At 44.2% G+C, this 19,251-nt stretch overlaps 1 protein-coding gene across 3 annotated transcripts; it reads right to left on the bottom strand.

Annotated features, from left to right (window-relative positions):
* Positions 1-578: 578 nt before the first annotated feature.
* On the bottom strand, positions 579-14,304 carry LOC101765952. 3 transcript variants are annotated; one of them, XM_004965076.3, is made up of 16 exons: positions 14,126-14,304; positions 12,983-13,155; positions 12,615-12,873; positions 10,391-10,610; positions 10,158-10,294; positions 9,851-10,068; positions 9,294-9,683; positions 6,973-7,053; positions 6,797-6,864; positions 4,892-4,946; positions 3,535-4,050; positions 3,297-3,428; positions 3,058-3,200; positions 1,404-1,472; positions 1,122-1,247; positions 579-784 (listed from the first exon to the last, which is right to left on the bottom strand). In XM_004965076.3, exons 2-15 carry the CDS (start codon positions 13,151-13,153, stop codon positions 1,151-1,153), a joined length of 2,556 nt encoding a protein of 851 aa, XP_004965133.1. In that variant the 5' UTR covers positions 13,154-13,155; positions 14,126-14,304; the 3' UTR covers positions 579-784; positions 1,122-1,150. The 3 variants fall into 3 exon arrangements, with proteins under 3 accessions (XP_004965133.1, XP_004965132.1, XP_004965134.1); XM_004965075.3 differs by lacking the exon at positions 579-784 and having other exon boundaries at positions 969-1,247; XM_004965077.4 differs by lacking the exons at positions 579-784; positions 3,535-4,050 and having other exon boundaries at positions 969-1,247; positions 14,126-14,303.
* Between the last annotated feature and the right edge of the window lie 4,947 nt (positions 14,305-19,251).

The raw sequence follows: 19,251 nt of genomic DNA, 5'->3' as shown, positions 1-19,251 counted from the left end.
CCATAAACATTTCACCACTGAATTATGGAGTTTGCAGTCCATCCACTCTCATCACAACCATTTAAAATGCTTTGCATTCCAAAGTTGATATGGATAGATATATATACCTTACTTTGGTTTACACATAAACTAGTTATGTTGATATTGAATTGCACATATCTTTCCCTATTTACTAACTACTACCATTTCTTTAAGATTTATAAAGTCTCTCTCAAAAGGGTCATTGAAGCAGAACCTTAGCATTTTTAGTACGTACAGTATATCTGGTTTAATCTCATGCATCAATGTTCTCTACAACAACATACTAATCAATCTTCATTCATGCAGATAAGCACTAACCAGCATGATCAAGCAACTGCCGAACGCACTCGCAGGGAAATACACCAATGACCAAATCATCATTCCTACCGCATTGTATAAGTTCCACCAAATGAATCGCAGCAGCATTTCCATTCAAAAACCTTGTATCGTGAAATTCTCGAATCCGGCAACAAGGTGTAAATATTCGATCATGACATCATGTTATATATGCATTTTCGCCGCATTCTGCAAGATCTTTGATCATCAAGGAAGCAGCATCGCTTAAAAAGGTGAGTGCGCACTTGTAAACTGCTGCTAATGTGGTCTTGCAAAATAATCCATTGAGAAATAAACTAAGTTTATTTACAGTGTAAGGACATGTGAAGTGCTCTTTGAACATTCTTGTCAATCCTTGCAACATCCTCGCAGGTGCATCCTGATACCATGGATCGGAGGTGTCTTCGACATTATTTCACATTTGTGTCTGGTCATGACACAAGTAACATGAACATCAGTTCTAGAAACTTACAGCACGACCATTGCCCTCACATGCAACTCTCTCACCTTGTACCAGCTATGCAGATGATGGCAATGCACAGCTACTTATTAACTACTCATGCATAATAACTTCTATAAATTAAAAAAACAAAATGATATACAATTTGGAATGGAGAGAGGAGCTAAGTAACATTTTCTTAAAAGACTCAATATGATACTTTGTTAAGTACAGTCTCAGTTATAGTCTCAGTTATGTTCCAGAACATCAATAACAACATTAGCATATTACTATGTTACATCTGACACATACGTACTCAACTTACCAACAGAATATATATATATATAGTTTCATTCAAATCTCACTTCCCTCTGACTCATGTGGTCTTTCACTTTCTAGCATATGGCCGATTTCAACAACTGCAATTCCATGTGCATGTCCTATTATAATCCTGCAACATTTAACATGTTCTACATTACACATGTTTGACATGGAGAAAATGAAAAGGTAAACAAATACATGCGTGAGAGCATGCGCTCATACACCACACACCACACACACGCACGCACACACGCACACACACTCACTTATACTTTTAGACACGTACCTTTCTGATCCCTTCACACCGAATACATTATATACTGTTCCAAGATCACAGTTCAATACGCCCACAAGACTGAAAGAATGTGGAGCAAAAATTGCAATGAAAATATATTCATCATAATGTAAGAGAAGAACATCGAACATCGCATTAATGTCTCTATGTAGAAGTGATTGGCAAATTCATATAGGAATTCACCCACTCATCTCGTCACACTCTTTTCACCAATTCATTCTATGTTCTTTTTCACCCACTCATCTCAGTAAAAGAAAAAGAAATTGACTTACAGAATTGTCAGATAAGTTACTAAATTCATTGAGTAAATTGCACCGACCATACAACAACTTGGCAGGTGGGTGCAAATTTATCCAATAACTTGTAAAATACTCAATCTAGTACAATAACTTGATAGGTGGGTTGGTTGATCGAAGAGCTTGTAAAATGTTCAAATTAGTGCAATAACTTGGTGAATTATTAGCAGTCTAAATGTTACAATGAGCAACATATTTGCTAATGTCAGGTCAGGACATATTCACGTCAGAATAAATTATTGAGCATTATCTATTGACCATTGATATTCGCATCGCGATGGCAATGTATGGCTAAGACTAGAACCTTCAGTGTTTAGGAAGTGTTTAGGAAATTAATGTTATGTATTCATAATAATTAATTTTTATAAAATGATTTAGTTTTGGTTAGGAATATTAATTTCATACTGTTTTTAAATGTTTGATTATATGCATTGTTCAGCTATACAAAATAACATGTTAATACATATATATTAACACAATACATTTTAGGAGTTTGGGAGTTTGGCATAAATATTTTTTAAAGTCACATAATCTCTCTTAAGGACTTTATGTTTTGATAATACCAAAGGCGTAATTCTAAAAATTTATTTAATTTTAACTAATGCACAAAATAAGTTATGTAGATAGTTGAGAAGCAACATCCTGGTCACGATCAATAACTTTTATTGACAAAAATTAAGAATTATTAATTGGAAGAAAACTCACATATCCATCTACTTTGCTTAATACGCTGTTATTGTAACGTTTGGACGGTAGGTGCAATAATTTGCCAAGTAATTACAATAAATTGAGTATATTACAAGTTGTTGGACCAATCTGCACCCACCTGTTAAGTTATTGTACTAAATTAAGCATTTTACAAATTTTTGGACCAATTTGCATCCACCAGCCAAGTTGCTGTACGGTGGTTGCTCTTTTTCAGCAACAAAATATAGTTGCACAGAAGTTTTGAACCACAAAGACCATAACAGGCCCGTTCAGATCTAAATAAAATGTATCAAGGAGTTGCGAACTCAACACTACATCATATCGTACCTAAATAATTATTTGTATCAGTAATAATGAAAGTGAATCATGGCACGGATTGAATTGTGATTGTACATGCTGTCGTGTGCCATCATGCATGGATCTAGAATTAATAGTTTCTATATGATATAAGAATATTGACTTCTCAAAAATTTCATTGTTATTCCTGCATCACAAAGGAAATATTTTTTGATAGATACGTGCGTGCTGCACGTACAAGTCTACTAGTGCACTAATAAAACTCTAAGACAACGTCATCAGGGTTAAGGTTGTAAACTACGGCACAATTAAAGCATGTAGAGTGAGGAAACTAGAATGCATACTTGAACGTACTGGAGCTCCATAGGGAGACTCTTCCGTTCATGGAGCCTGTAATTAGTACCGGAAGTTCAGGATGGGAACAAGCTGTAGATATATTCTTCTCTTTCAGAGTTTCAACAAGAGTCCCTGTATCGTAGTCCCATATCTGACTCAGGGGCAAAAAGTCATTGCGTCAATATTTCGTGTAGACAGTGATTCGATAAACAACAAGTTCATTCCTAAATAGAGATGCCTCACGTACCGTGAACTTATCTTGATTGCGACGAACAATGATCAAGTATTGCTTTCCACCTTGAATAAAGAAATCAAGACACGATACGGCGGATGTCCCGGGCAACTTAGATTTACATTTTGGAGAATCAATATCCCATACCTATACTTCGAACACAAGAACATTCAACATATGTTAACACGGACAGCCTGCAATTATGTTCATCAAAACATTCATGATGAAAAATAAAAACATAAAATTCATGTACCTCTGCACCTTTCGTTTCGAAAAATGTAACAAAAGTATCTTGGTCATTTGGGTTAAATTTAAGTTGTCGTGGAAAGTCTTCCGTGTTAAATGTCTGAACACAATCCCAGCCCCTCTCCCAGTCCCACAGCTTAATGCTGCACACTACTCGTGCATTCCCATGGGGTAAATTAGCATGAGCTAATGATGACAGCACATACGGTCGAGATGGATGGACTTCCAATAACACACTACCTCTTTCATGGGCCTTAAAACTCTTTATTTTTGATAATATATATGTTTTGGATCCCTTGAAATTTTTCACTGCCATATAACTGTACACATATATGTAACCAACATCTCGTCTGCTATATTGAGTGCTAGACCCAACCAAAATCCATCTCTTTCGTGAAACCAACTTCGGTATCCCTGTTGGTAGGCTTAGCTGCCCATCAGCATCACCATATATATCGTCGGCCTCTTCACTGGGAATCCAGTCAACTCTTTGTGGTTGAGCAAAACAGAAGTGCACCTTTTCCTGCGCGAAGATGTATATATACCATGCATGTAGCTTTCTGAGCCCAAATACACATGAAAGAATTTTTCAATTTGGTAACAAGCATAGCATCCGGTGGAAAACTTTTATCATTATTTTCACAGAAATGCATGCTCTACTTTTCTAAGTCAGTCCCATATTTTAAAAAGACTAGGAAATACGTCTGAGCATTGCCACGGGTAAAGGCCATATTGATATATTATGACACTGTTGTCCATAACATAATAATTAAGAGAACAAGCATTGTCTAAAATGAGCATTTAAATGTGATAAATGAGCATTTAAATGTGATAAATGAGCATTTTATAAGGCGGTCATTCCCCATTGCCGAGGGTGAGGAACAAGTTGCCGGTTTGCGAGTGGGAACGGATGGACAGACTGAATGTCGTAGGACAGCAGCGATCAGCACTCTACTTTTTGCTAGAAGTGATTAAGGATCTTGGTGATCAGTTGCCGGATTTTGAAATCTAAGCCGTGAAGGGAGAACGAATTGTGTATCGCATGAGTACAGAGTAATTGGCGAAAACGCATTACTCAAATTATTGTGTGGTGTGCTCAGGTTCCTCATTGTGTGGAGCAATTAGTGTTTTAAATATCCGAATAAGGGGTTTAGCAACAGAACTATGAAACAACAAATAGCAGAGCTAAATAAGACTATAATAGCTATATTGTACATGAGTATAAACATCTGTATTTTATATTAAACCGTTATAACAGGATATATCAACAGCTATAGCCGAAGATTTAAAACATTAAGAATCGATCATAAGTACAATAAAGTTCCCTTTTTGCAAAAAGAAATTTGCTGCGAGTGGTCACTTACCATCCTATCGTAGTCCCATACCTCGAGTAAACGAGACAAGGTTGGCCACAGGATCCTGCATCACGATAAGTATAATTTTTCACAAATTAAGTAGATAGAAACATGCAATTTATCCTACACAGTAACAAGAATCCAGCTCCATTTTCTTTTTTAAGGCTTTTATAAATACGCAGGAGAGCTGTGTATCTTTGTTTATTAAGAAAAAAGATATGAGTTTACAATGTAGGTCAGATGCACATGCACACAACGTTACGAAGAAAGGTGCTTATATGCAGGGGCGAATCATGCATGGTGAGGTGCTCCTATCCACCGGTCTGTACAAAACAGAGGTAGATGACTGTTGACGATCAAAAGTAGCATTACAGGAGTATGTTGTCTAGGCAAACCGGTCTATAAACCGGTCAAACCGGTTTTGCAAATATTGTCAAATCTCTTAACCATTGCGCAGATCTCGCTACTGGGGATTTCGCTTTTAGTACCGATTGTACAACCGGTATTACTATGTTGGTACTAAAGGCCTAATAGGTACTAAAAGATCCATTTAGTACCGGTTGGTAACACCAACCGGTACTAACTTGTTTTGGGCCAAAAAACAAAGTCTCGCATCGTGCACGGTTCGTGGGATTCGAACCCACAACCTTAAGCCTCGTGCGGCCATCCCACCTACGCAGCGCATGTGATGGAGGTAGATATGCTTTTCTTTTGAAGTAACCCGTGGAGAGCCTTTAGTACCGGGTGGTGTTACGACTCGGTACTAAAAGGCCTCTGGAGGGTCCCAAATTTGGACCCGGTACTAATGCTAACATTAGTACCGGGTCAAAATATGACTGGTACTAAGGGAGTGGATGAAAGGTCGCTTTTCTAGTAGTGTCTAGTCAAGACGATCGAAATGCATATGTGGAACGTCCAATTTGGAGTCCGGATGAGAGAGTTATGGCTCTAATAAGATTCAGCCCTATGCTGACCTGTCAGACTAGTTTGGATAGGCGATCTGACCAGTTCGACCAGCCTGATCCTAGTTAGGAGTTGTATTTTGATATGGGATTTGAATAACCTTCGAGTCCTACTGGGTCAAGACCTTCCCACCCCATAAATATAAAGAGCTACGGGTGATTTAAGGGAACCCAATGGAATCAATCTACTATGCATTTATTTTTTATCTCCTAAACTCCTTCTCCAACCTTCATGCTGGTCGTCTACTGATGTCCACAACCAGAGATGGCGTCCTAGGCTTGCTGGTCGACGTAGAGCACGCTGGCGATATCCATGCCCTGACGGGGTCCCTCCCGGGCGATAGCTTCGACGGCCTTTGCTAGTTTGCTCATAAACTAGTCGTTCTCCACCATGTAAGTGCATTGGTTATCCCTTTGCTGATTTGCTCGTAAACCTAGCTATCTTTCATTACGTAAGTATGGTAGTTATCCCCTCGAACGATCGATCTAGGCTAAACCCTAGGAGTCGGTCCAACTGGGTTGCTCAACCAGTTTGACTGGTCTACGCAGCCACATTGCCATTCGGTCCGTTCACGACCCGCACGCTCTAGTGCTTTCGTGTGTTGGTCCCGAATTTGCGCCAACAATGACCTTATATATGGTGCGAATGCACTTGCAGTTCACGGCCTTTTTTACCGTAGTGAGACGGCCAGCTTTGTTCATCAATGGAGCTTTCCATTTTGCATGCTGGCAGCCACCTTGTTCATTAGAGGTTGCAGGAATGCTTTCCGCATAGGACCGACGGTGAGGGGCAAGCCAAGATATACGTGCACTCAGACACATGCACCACAACCGCAGCACACACACGGCCGCATGATATGTGCAGGACACGATAGATTAAACTGATTGAAGGCCTGCTGTGATGCGAGCAAGCTTGAAATTTAGCTCTGCCAAAAGAAAATACTCCACTCACCACGACTCTGTTGGATGCACACACATTACCTGTGCGCTCCAATAATCATGGTATCTCGCGGGCATTATCTGATAAAATGAAAAAACAAGCCAGAAAAGACCAATAAACTAACATATATTTCTGAAATGGAACCAGTATACGACAAATTTGGGTACAATCTAAAGAAAATCATTCACCTTGAGTTCAGGCTTTACGTCTTGTCTGTCCCAGGAAACTCGTCGAGCCAACTCTGGTTTTAAATTAGGACGTATTGGCGGCTGTGAAATAAAAATAATAATAATACTTAACTAACGTAATTGTAGTATACTTTTCTTAAAATATCACCACTAAATATATCCTAAAAATAGTTCAGCGGTCCTCGAGTCATGGAATTGGTGGTGAAATAGGAATATGCTGCATCACCTTTCTATCGGTGGCCTCAATGAGTCCGCTTAGTTCATTTAAAAAAATGCTAGTTATTATTTTAAATTTACATATATATTCGTATCCCTTTTCTATATATGCTACACCTGCATGGAATCCAAGGTCCAGCTCTTGAGATCCGTACAGGATTTGGAGTTTGTAAAATAAAAAAGATTGTTTTAATATTATGTTCTAATCTAAAACAATAACAAAATTACTCAACAAAACATCTTCAATGTGCCTATAGCTCTAACTCCAATAATTTCTGGAGCTAGTAATAATAAGGGCCTGTTTGGCATGGCTCCACTCTAGAACTCCAGCAACTCCACCAAAAATTCTAGCCAAACACCTCAACTCCAAAACTCCATGGAGGAGCCAACTCCATGGAGCTGTAATGCAAATGGAGGTGGAGTTTTGGAGCACCTCTTTTGCTGCTCCAAAACTCTCTATTTCGAACCTCCTCGTGGAGTTGGTGGGTAATTACCCACCAATACCACTGGTTACACAAAAAATCGTTTCATTCTATTCCTTCCGAGCTCCCACCCGAGCCTATTTCTCCACCCCCGTCACCTGTGGCCTACCGCCTCCCCACCGCCCGTTGCCGCCCCGCCTGCCGCCGCCCCGCCCCTGTCGCCGCCGTCGCCGGCCCCGTAGCCGCCTCCCCGCCGCCCGTCGCCGCCCCACCCCCGTCGCCGCCGTCGCCGAGCCCCGCCCGTCGCCGAGGCCCACCCGTCGCCGCCCCGCCCCGTCGCCGCCGCCGCCGGCCCCGTGGCCGCCTCTTCGCCGCCCGTTGCCGCCCTGCCCCCGTTGCCGCCGTCGCCGGCCCCGTGGCCGCCTCCCCGTCGCCCCTCGCCGCCGAGCCCTGCTGCCCGTCGCCGCCCCGGCCCCGTGGCCGCACAGCCCGCCGCCGGCCGGCCCCATCGTGGACCCGGCCCCGTGGCCGCCTAGCCCTCCGCCGGCTGACCCCGTCACCGTCAACAGGAGATCTGCCCCTCCTCCAGGCCGTCGCGGTGGACAAGGGAGGGGCGCGGCTCCGCGTCGAGCTCGTCGCGGCCGATGATGCTAGTGGCGGTCGCGGCAGCGCGTCCGTGGCGTACGGCGAGGACGTCGCTGCTAGTATCTTTGAGGCAGGCACGCAGCTGTTCGTCGGCCACAGGACCTTCCTGTCGTTCGACGCCGATGGCTCCATCCCGTCGAGACGCATGTCCCTCGTGGCTTTGTTTGTCGTCGCGCTCTACTTGTACGTGTGCAAGAGGTATCCATCGGAGGCAACCTACGGATGACTGCAGGTAGCTGCAGATGAGGATGACGACGGCTTGAAGATGCACAAGTGCGGGCCGGCGTGCAGTGGTGACGACGTGCATGAGCTCATGCCATTGGGTTCGTCGGGCCGGGGGCACCGGTGGTGATGGCGCGGACGGCGGCGGTGGCCGCGGCTCTGCTCCTCATGTTTGCTTTGAGTTTACGCGAGGCATGAATGCGATGCTTGTAGATTTAGTAAGGTGACGCCATTAAGATGTTGTATTAAGAAATGCTTTTGATCATATGAGATGTTTGTGCTCATAAGTGAGAGATTGTCAGTTCATTTGTAAGTCTAAAATAAAAGGGAGAAGATGGGATAGAAAGGATGACAAGTGGGACTTGAATTGGGGGGCAACAATGGCAATCTACACTGAAATCGGTCTTTTTTGGAGCTGAGAGCACCCATCTAGCCAAACACCCTATTTTATTTCTGGAGTTTTGGACTGGAGCTGGCTTCACCTGGAGTTATGGAGTGGAGCAGCTCCACCTAGAGCTGGAGCCATGCCAAACAGGACCTAAATACGACTAGCTTCAAAAGGTTTTGAAGCTAGTTATCCACTTCTTTATGCACTTTAATTTCTTATCGACAAAGTGGGCTTTAATTGCCTTGCCTATACTATACATATGTATGTGTGTATGTATGCATTGCATTTTATAATCTAATATTATATTAGAATATATTTGTAGTTGATGTTTTGAAGATTGAACTGCACGAATGTGCAAAACAACATGCATATGTTTACGGGGAGTCATTTGTATATTTTTCATTCGGAGAGAAGCAGAATGAACTCACATCAGTATGTGCACAGACAGCAGCTATTTTCACCTCGTACACCTTAAGACCCCTTTCTCTGGCTTTCGTAATCAATGCTCCTGGGCCGACGATCCGTAGGCCCTGATACCTCTCTTTGGTGCTTTCCAGTGTGAAAAAGTCGTCGTTGCCGAACCGTGGATTTTGCTGGTGATGCATTACGACAGCTAGTGTGTACCTGCACTTCGGCGGCACCACACCAGATTGCGACAAGAAATGCGCTGATAGTCTCTCTGACGGCAAGAGCGTGAAGACCACAGGTACATCTATGTTGTTGGTTAGGTGCAGCGAGCATGAGCTGCGATGTAGCTTTTTGGGCTCAGGCAAAGAGAAATCAAGCTGCAGCGGATGCACACTGAGGAGCTCGATAACCTGCAGTTATTCATGGGGAATTTCCTTATATGTGCAGCTGATAACAAAATTCATAAGGTATTTTGTGCACTATTTGGATGAAAGTGGGCGCAATTATTCTGCACGATTCTACGATGAAATAATGTTTGACACGAGAGCTCGCAGCATGATAACGAGAGAGGTTATACCTGTCCATAGTTGCTGTTTGATTCACACAAGCTTCTTCCTGCTGGATTAGGGTAAAAGGCATTAAGTATTTCCGATGAACCAGGCCTTTTCGTCCTGTCATGGTCCACACATTTTAGGGCTATGTCGAGCAGCTGTTTTACTTGTTTGATATATATTTCCTTTAGTGACGCATCATTCAGTGACTTCTCAAATATTTTCATCCATCTTCCGCAAGCTCCTAAACATTTGCATAGGTGAGGTAGAGCCTATAATAATAAATGGCTGGTATAGTGGTATGCAATGGCTTTTGGTTAGTCTTGCTCTTACTCTCTGTGAATTCCATACTCCAGCCAATGGGCACCTTTTCGCCTGTGATTATCTCACACATTATAACACCCAAACTGTATATATCTGTCTTATGAGATATTTTGCCCTCGAGTAGGTATTCTGGTGGCATGTATCCACTGCAGCCAGCAACTTGAAAGTTATTAACACTTCAATGATAATCTGACAATGAAGATAGCAGAAATATTCGTATTGTTGCATGAGGCGTAACTTACAGTGTTCCGGTAAGGGTATGAGTTAAAATTTGAGATTTTTGTGCATCCCTGAGCCTCGACAAACCAAAATCAGTAATTTTTGGAACCATATCATCATCTATCAGTATATTTTCAGGTTTAAGATCCATATGAGTAAGATTGCATTCCTCGTGAAGGAAATCTAAACCTTTGCAAATTCCTTCCATTATTGCGTATCTCTTATCCCAGCCAAGATCCAGATCTGTGGACAAATATAGATAAACAGAAAAGGTTCTAATAGTCGCACACTTTGTGTAGCATATTGGGACCAATTTGCATTGTGTGGGTGGGTGGGTGGAACAATTATTTACTCTCTCCGAAGTTAGTAGGCATATTTCATTTCGGTAAGTCAAGTATATATTTCATATTGGTAAGCAAGCCTTCGACTAATAATTGTTCTATATTAATATATGTTTCTTGTAATATAAAAATAAATATCACTAGATTCATATTGACAAATACTTGAGTTTACTTTCAATATTGACAAATACTCGAGCCTAGATGTTTCCAAGGCGTTTTCTAGGTAGTGTCAGACACATCTGTGCTACACACTCTAAACAAAAAGGAAAATGCAGTATGAAAATGGGCCTTGTGTTAGACAAAGAGACCCGTTAAGGCAGCTTAAGCCCAAGTATATCCTTTATCAAAAAAACGCCCAAGTATGCCATCCAGCTCTTATCTGGTTCCCATCCCGCCAAACATTATCTACCCATTAAGTTTCGACCCTGCCTCTACCCCTGCCTAGGCGAGCTCGTCGCTTCCCACGCCTCCGCCGCCCAACGTGCTCTCCACCACAGCTGCCACGAAGTCCCCACATCTGCCTCCGCCACCCAACAAGAGCAGAGCTGAGACCACTTTAGGTTTTATGTGTAAAATTTGGGATTAAGAGGCCAATATCACGTGGACATTCACGGGCTCACTACAGCTGCGCCCCTACCACCCAATGTCCTCATCTCATCGTACGCACCTCCGCTAGCATCGGGCGATGTTTGCGCCTCCAACCTCCACCAACACCACCCGACATACCCTCCTCCTCCGCTGCCGCCCGGCATCACTGCCTCCTCCACGTGTTCCTGGTTTGGCAGATCTGGTTGTGGCAGTAACCGAGGATGCCATGCGACTTCGTTTTTCATTGTGGATTCATGGTGGCGCCTACACCCCTAGGAGAGGTGGTATTATCCTCCGCCTAGCGACTAAGCGCGCCTAGGCGAACATGGAATAGCATCTTGGTGAACACTGCTCTAATTGGGAGGTGCTAACCACTTCCAACAAGGTTTGGTCCTAAGAGCAAGGCTAATAATACAGTTGGCTGCTGGCTGTAAGTATCTTTGCAGCCTACCTCTCAGCCCACCCATATACTAGTGAGCTCTTCAATATTAATACAAGGCCCACTTGTCTCTCTCACAAAGTTTCTTGGTTCTTGTATCTAAGTAGACTATAAGTTTACAGCTGCTTCTCCTCTCTCCTCCACCTCAGCATTCAGCCTGCTTAGCCTGCTATTATACTCGGTCTAACCTGCCGCAAGCTATAAAGGGGAGGACCAGCTAGCTGACCTATACCAGGGGAGAGATGTAGTGGGTCGAACCGCAAGGCCAAGTCCTTCCCTCCTTATTGATAACACCGTTTTGTATGGCATCATGCATCATCACAGCCAACTACTATAGCACATTACCAACACCATCAAAGGGGAGGAAGGTTTGGGTGCTCCCGCACCCGTGCTCACTGTTGGATGATGCACTTTGCGTTTTAGCACTCGGTACTTTTTACACACCGCGCAGGAGCACGGAAGGTGTGCAGCGACACGGGCGTGGCACGGGGCGCACGGTGGTGCCTAGCCTGGGGGGCACGGCTTGGCGGCTAGTGGCGCAGGTCCAGGCGGCAGGCAACGCACGGTGCCGTGTGGCTCGGGGGTGCAGTGGGTGCGGTCGGCGGGCAACTTTTTTTTTTTTTGCCTCTTGTATTTTTTTTGTTTTGCTTATTTTTGAAAAAATCGGTATTTAGAAATGGATTTTCAGGGACGGCTTACCAACCACCCCTGCATATTGATTCTTTTCAGATCCGAAAAGCAGGGAGGTTGCCAGAGCCGCGTCCGTAAGTACGGTTAAAACCGCCATTTTTTAGTAGTGATCTTATAGTAAATAAATTGGTAGATTGTGTAAAGAATACTAAATAAACAGGAACTATATACTATATTTACCAATCATACCTAGAACATAGTCACGAAGACTTCCGTTGCTTATGTACTCGAAACAGAGCAAACGGTGACGTCGTTCTGCAAGAATATGTTCCCCGTTTTGCGGCATCGCTTCAAACTTTGTCTCGGCACAGTAACCAATAAGTTGCACTATATTTGGGTGCCGTATCCTCATTAGAGAATTGAACTCAGCTTTGTATTTGCTGTCATCAACCACATGTTCAGCATAAAGTTTCTTGATAGCAATAAACTTCTCCCTCCCGATAACTCCCTGGAGAACATGTACGTGAGGCTTCCATTATTACCTGCTGCTTGCATTTGAAACTGAAATTCCTGGAAGAAAATTTAAACAACTGGTGGAGAAAAAGAGAAGACTTTACCCTGTAAACCTCTCCAAACCCACCCCTGCCAACTAGTCGATCAGAAGAAAAACCATCTGTGATGGCTTTCAAATAATCCAGTGACAGAGGCACGGGTTCTTCACTAGGATCCTGCAGTACAATCTGTAGCTGCTTCCTGTAGTCATCAAAGGTAGAAGCTCCACTGTACATTCCTGTTTACATCGAAGCTTTCTTTTGTTTAAAAACGGAAGTACCCACTTGTTTTTTTTTGAATGTCTTGTAACTAACAAATTAACCATTTTAGATGTAAATAGTAATATTTGTGACTACTATGTATGGAATGACTATAGTTGCAGTAATTACTTTTAATAGCTACTTTAACACATATTTTAATTAGTTATTTTCAAAGACAGTCTACACATCTTGTTCATATGTAATCCTCACAAATGAAAAGAATATGATTTAAAGAAAATACATGCCAAACTGATAAGAAAATACAAAAGCAAATGATCAATAAATTTCATGTACAATAAAAAGCAGCAGCTAGCGGCAAGCCACTAGCTCTCAGCTCAGTCGCTTTCTCTCTTCTCATTCCCGTCTTCCAGTGTCCTCTCCCTCCCTCCCTCCCTCCTTCGTGTCTCTGTCTCCTACTCTAGCAAGCAGGCAGTGACGAGTGACGACAAGCCTGGCAACAGAGGCCAGGGCGGGGCCGTGTAGGAGCAAGCAGCAGCTGGGGCGGGCGAACCCTGCAGGCGGAAGCGCGCGGCCGCCGCCCCAGGCTGCAGCAAGCCACGCCGCGGGCGAGCGGCAAAAGGCGACGGTAGCGTGGATATGGTGGTTCGGTGTCTCCTCTTCCTTTCTCTACTTGATTCTATGGCCGGAGATGGGGGCATTCTGCTGCTGCGCTCTGTGGGAGGCAGTCGGCGGGGCGTTTGGCCTTGGGATGTTTCCGAACCAGGGCGCCAGATGCGGCAGTTTGTGGAGCGACCGGATGAGAGCTCGGGTAGAAGCTCCAACATCTGAGAGTTTGATCTTTGAAATGTGTCGTAATCTAACGGGGATGCTATATAAACCTCATCCAGCACGCACCTCCGGAGTAGTCCGGACTTCGACTGGAATGGAACTCTGAGATGTGCTCCAACCCAAAAGTGTACTAATAAGTCTGTAAGATGAGAGTCGAACCTGCTGACTAGGAGCAGAATCGCCGGGGGGCGGGGCGTTGAGCCGTTGATACAACTGCCGACTGCAGAGGACGAGCTCCGCTGCTCGCGCTCGGAGGGGCGTCGACGCGACTGGAGAGGTCGAGCTGATCCGCTCGGGAAGAGGTTACAGTAGACGCGCAGGTATTGTGTCAATGTATAGCGGCTAGAGGTGGGTGAGGCAGGTGCGGCCAGCGATTTTTATGACATTCAATTATTTTTTTCCCTACCTTTACGAGGGTGCATGAGGCGCGGGCGGGCCCAGGATGAATTTTCCGAAAACGAAGAGGGGAACTTTGCGGGAAGCACCTTCCAGGGAAAAGGAAATGTTGGCACGAGACTCGAGCGCGCCCGCTCGAATTTCGAACAATAGAACCGCATGTTTGTCTCCTTCGTACCAACCTTAATCTCTTGAATATTAGGGCACTCCTGATTTCTATAAAAAGTATCTATACTGCCATTCAACATAATATTATTTACTTAAAAACTTCACTCTACCACCTATCACTTCTTTCCGTATAGGTCGGTAATGAATTCATACAATTCTATCTCATCTCTCTCTCTCTTCCACCTCTCCTTTCTCTCCTCAAAACCAACCGGTGTGGAAAATTAAGAGTACCTCGGTGAGGAACAGTACTACTGCTACGCAGGGGTATCGTTCTGAAGGTCAAATCTTAAAATGCATGCATGCACATTAACGAATACAATGTGAATACAATAACCTAATTCAGAGCAGCGGTACTCCGTCCTTAATGTTCTGTTGACCAGGTACTGGAAATTGTTCAACGACCATAAATGCTTTGGTAAGTTCCCCGCCAATTTATTATTGGTTCAGCAATCACACGCCTATACTACAAAATCCTTAGATGACGCACGCGGTGCTACCAGGTAGCAGGGAACGGCGTCCTTGCTGTAGGAGATCGCTGAAGTTGGACTGCCGTCGGGTTAGGGGTTAGGGTTGGGGGGTTGCTGGGGTGGATCCATGGCCGGTGACCTTAGAGGGAGGGCCTGGGGCTACGGCAGCCGGCGGTGGTGGCGGGTTGTCCGGCGGCGAGGGTGGCGCCGGCTGGGGTGGGGAAAGACAACCGATGGCCTGTGTCGGTGGTGGGGTGAAGGACGCCGGAGTGGTTCGGAATGGCCGGCCGAAGGTGGCGGCGCGGGTGGTTGGTGGGCGGGTCGGCCGGCGGCGACCGCAGGTGGTGGAAGCGGCCGGCAGGAGCGAGGTGGGCGGCCGCGGCACCAGTGGCGGCGCCATCGGATGCAGGGGAGGCGGTTTGTGGGGCAGTGGTGGTGCGAGGTCGGGTTGGAGCTCTGCTTGCGGGAGGAAGAAGGAAGATGAGAGGAGGAAGATGAACAATATATGGGGGCATTCATTCGCTGCTAGCGAATAGCGATGTCCGATCGCTAGCCAGTGGCCCCGCCCATACTACATGCAATCCGTCAGCCATTAGCTAATCCTGGCTTCTTCCTCTAAAATATATAGGTAGTCCTACTATAGCTCTAGCTCCTCCTTTGAACTTGTTTTTCGCAAGAGCTCTTTTACTGTCACTACTAGATTTTTGTCTATTGCAACGGTGGAAAAACGTTGCAATATGCCCAAAATCGATGCAATATCTAGCAATTGCAACGGCGACTGGTTGGTTGGCAGGCGTGGCAAGTACTGGCGTTGCAATAGCTCTTTGCAACATTTTTTGTGGGCCGTTGCAACTTATGGTAATTGCCACACACTTTTTCGTTGCATTATAGAGTATGGCAACAGAGGATTTCGTTGCATTAGCATGTACTTCAACGCAAGCAGTCATTGCTATAGTACGTAGTTGCAACGTACAAACTCTGTGGTAATATGGTATTTCTAAACGATTTACATGGTGGTAATAGAATATATTGCCACGGAAATTTGACGTTGTGACATATCCTATGGCAACTAAATTTCTTTCGTGGAAATAAACTATATTGCAACAGAACCATTTTCGGTGGTAATAATTAGTTTTGCAACGAAAACTATTACATGGGGTCTGATTCTATGGCAACACAACTGCTTTCGTGGCAATAACTTATATTGCCATGGAAATATGTTTGGTGGCGATAATTCGGTTTGCAACGGAAAATATTACATTGTGACAGATCATATGGCAACACAATTGGTTTCGTCGAAATAAACTGTATTGCCGATAATTCATTTTGCAACGGACAATATTACGTTATCACAGATTCTATGGCAACACAATTTGTATCAAACCAAATCCAATGTAGCAAAAATTGAATTTTTCAAATTCGTCTCTGGTAGAGATAATACAATATAGCCAAACATCTAATAGATCGACAATACAATATAGCCAAATATCTATCAGATCGACAACCTTTACTGCCTATGCCACAAACAATATGGTCCAGCATCCATTCATCTTAGCATGAACAGCATCTACCAAAAACAGCATCCATTCATGTTTGCATAACCTGAAGAGGCAATCCTAGCTCCCCGGACGGTCATCATCTTGTCCATGAGATTCGGGCCCGTCATCTGCAAGCCGTTCTGCTCCTCCCCGTCATGTTGTTTTTGTGATGCAGAGGAGACCATTCAACACCTGTTTTTTGACTGTCACTAGGATCGTGCATGTGAAGGACAAAGTTGCAAAGGCATGCCTGAGTAGATAAAAAAAGTCCAAAGAAAATCAATTGGTATCTTTTTATTTAACTTGCTATAAACATTACTGGTGGAATAAATTATGGAGTGAGTATAATTACTTGGTTGTCACTATTGAGCTCTCTGTCACATTATGCCAAGTGTAGCGTGACATCACAATAGCACAGAAAAATACAGTGGGAATAAGAAAAACAATGCACAAGTCTCATGGTTAGGGAGGCCTCAAAAAAGGTAAGTGTTACATTGCATGTGTACATGTATCACATGTGTCAAGAGACTACTTGCATCCTAGATAATTTTCAAATATCTCAACTGACAGCGTGCAACAAGTTAACCAGTCAACTTTCAATATATATTTGTCATATGGACTTAATTTTCAATATATATTTGTCATATGGACTTAATGAAATTATGTACATGTTACACATTGAAACACAGCTAGCTGATAGAGTCAGTTGCATCAGGAGAAAATTCTTACTCAATTAGACGTAGTAAGAAAGATAGTAACTCTTTTTTTAAGTAAAATAAGATAGTAACTAATGTTAAAATTTAGCAAGTATGGTTTTACAACATTAGGGGTTGCACGAAGCACTGACAAGGCAGAACTTTTTTACATGAACCCTAGTCTTCTCAAGATAATAAAACAAAAGAATGCTGAACCTTGAAATTAGAATGAGCAATAATCTGTAAATTTTGGATGTGTGACATCAACTATCTTTAAAAAAACTTGGTATATGATGTTTTAACCTTCTACTGCAGAGCAATTTATATCATTTGAAATTCGATAAGTGGTCTACAGGACAAGGGACAATTATAGAAGTAATCAAACACTAAAACAATTGCTAGATTCCATCATTAGTTGATGGATCGACACACTTACCAAGAGGCCTACCATGCGTATAGCAGTGATGGCATGCATGATGCCTTCATTCTTCTGGATACTGTCTAGCAGTGATGGCCACGAATGGACATGCAATGGGCCTTTTCCTTTTTCCCTTATTGATTAAATCCATACTTAACCGCATATTAGCAATTTGGTGGCCCCAGATTTTTTGTGGCCCTGTTTGGTCGCTCACTTCGCACTCCCTCATCGATGGCCCTGGCACTGTGTGAGAGCAGAATTGAGCAAAATAAAACAAAGTAAAACAATACTGACAATTAGCATATTTAAACTAAAATACTTACATGTGCTTCTCAGGTACATACAACGCCTCCTACATGTTGCAACAAACAGGTATCATTCCTATCAATTTTTCCTTTGAAGTGCTAGCACATCTGTCATTGAAGGATATTCGTAGAGTCAGTGAAGGATATTCGTAGAATAATTGCATATCAAGCAGTAAGGACATTAAGTATCAGCATAAGAACAAGGTGACGAAATAACCTCCAAGTTGTTGCATGTCAGGTCACATTCAACATGAACCCAAATATGGCACTCATCACAACAGACCTGGCAAGAAGTTACCTTGCAGCTTGCAGGTCAGGACAAAGAAAATTCAAGAGGTCATGTGCAACCAAATCTTCTAAGCCCTTACCCAGTTTCCGCCATCTGTGTGGTGCCAAATTTTCTTACATATCCTATAGTATTGTTTCATCGCCATATACAGAGAAGTAAATATTATACACATAAGTCACAAAAAGGAAGGAAAGCTGTGGAAGTCACGCCTGAAAGATAAGAAATACTCAAAACTGTGCTACATTCTAAAAATGATATGGGACTTCTCTTGAGCAATTAACCAAATAGATTGCGAGTGTTCACAGAATATTGGAGAAATACTGAAAACTGAGCATTTTTGGTCTTGAGGGCACAATACAGGGGGCATCGATGTTGCAGAAGCTGCCATTGCATCTTCAATCGGAGGGTTGGAATCATGCAGAGCGAGGGCCATCGAGCGAGCGGCAGGCGACGAAGGTAGTGGCAGCGGCGGCAGCTTCTGCCGGCATGGAGGTGAGGAAAGGGAAGGGCGGCGACGGCTTCTGGCAGTGTGGAGGCGAGGAAAGGGAGGGGCGGCGGCGGATGGCGACGGCGGGATTGAGATGGATGACAGAGGGAGCGGCGGCGGCGGCGGCGGCGGCTTCTGGTGGCGCGGAGGTGAGGTAATGGAGGGGCGGCGGCGGATGGCGACGGGCGACGAAGGTAGTGGCGGCGGCTGGCGTTGGTGGATGGCGATGCAGGGAGGGGAAGTGGCGGCGGAGGCGGATGGCGACGCAGGGTGTAGGATCATAGGAGGAGGGATCCGTGCGGAGGGAATTGGACGGAGGAGGATGGCAGCACGGCACAATTCACGGGATCTCCAAGTCAACGGTCCCCGCGCGGAGGGACCTCGAACCGACGGCGGAGGAACGCGGGAGTGAGGGCCATCGCGCCCCGTCCCAATGACAGATGGCGGTAATTTGCAGCGGCCGGATCCGGCTAGATACAGGGAGAGGGGCGGGGCGGTGGCCGGATCCGACCGGATCTGGGA

Source organism: Setaria italica, chromosome IV (genome assembly GCF_000263155.2).
Source record: "Setaria italica strain Yugu1 chromosome IV, Setaria_italica_v2.0, whole genome shotgun sequence".
NCBI lineage: Eukaryota > Viridiplantae > Streptophyta > Magnoliopsida > Poales > Poaceae > Setaria > Setaria italica.
This window is presented reverse-complemented; position numbering and strand designations above follow the sequence as displayed.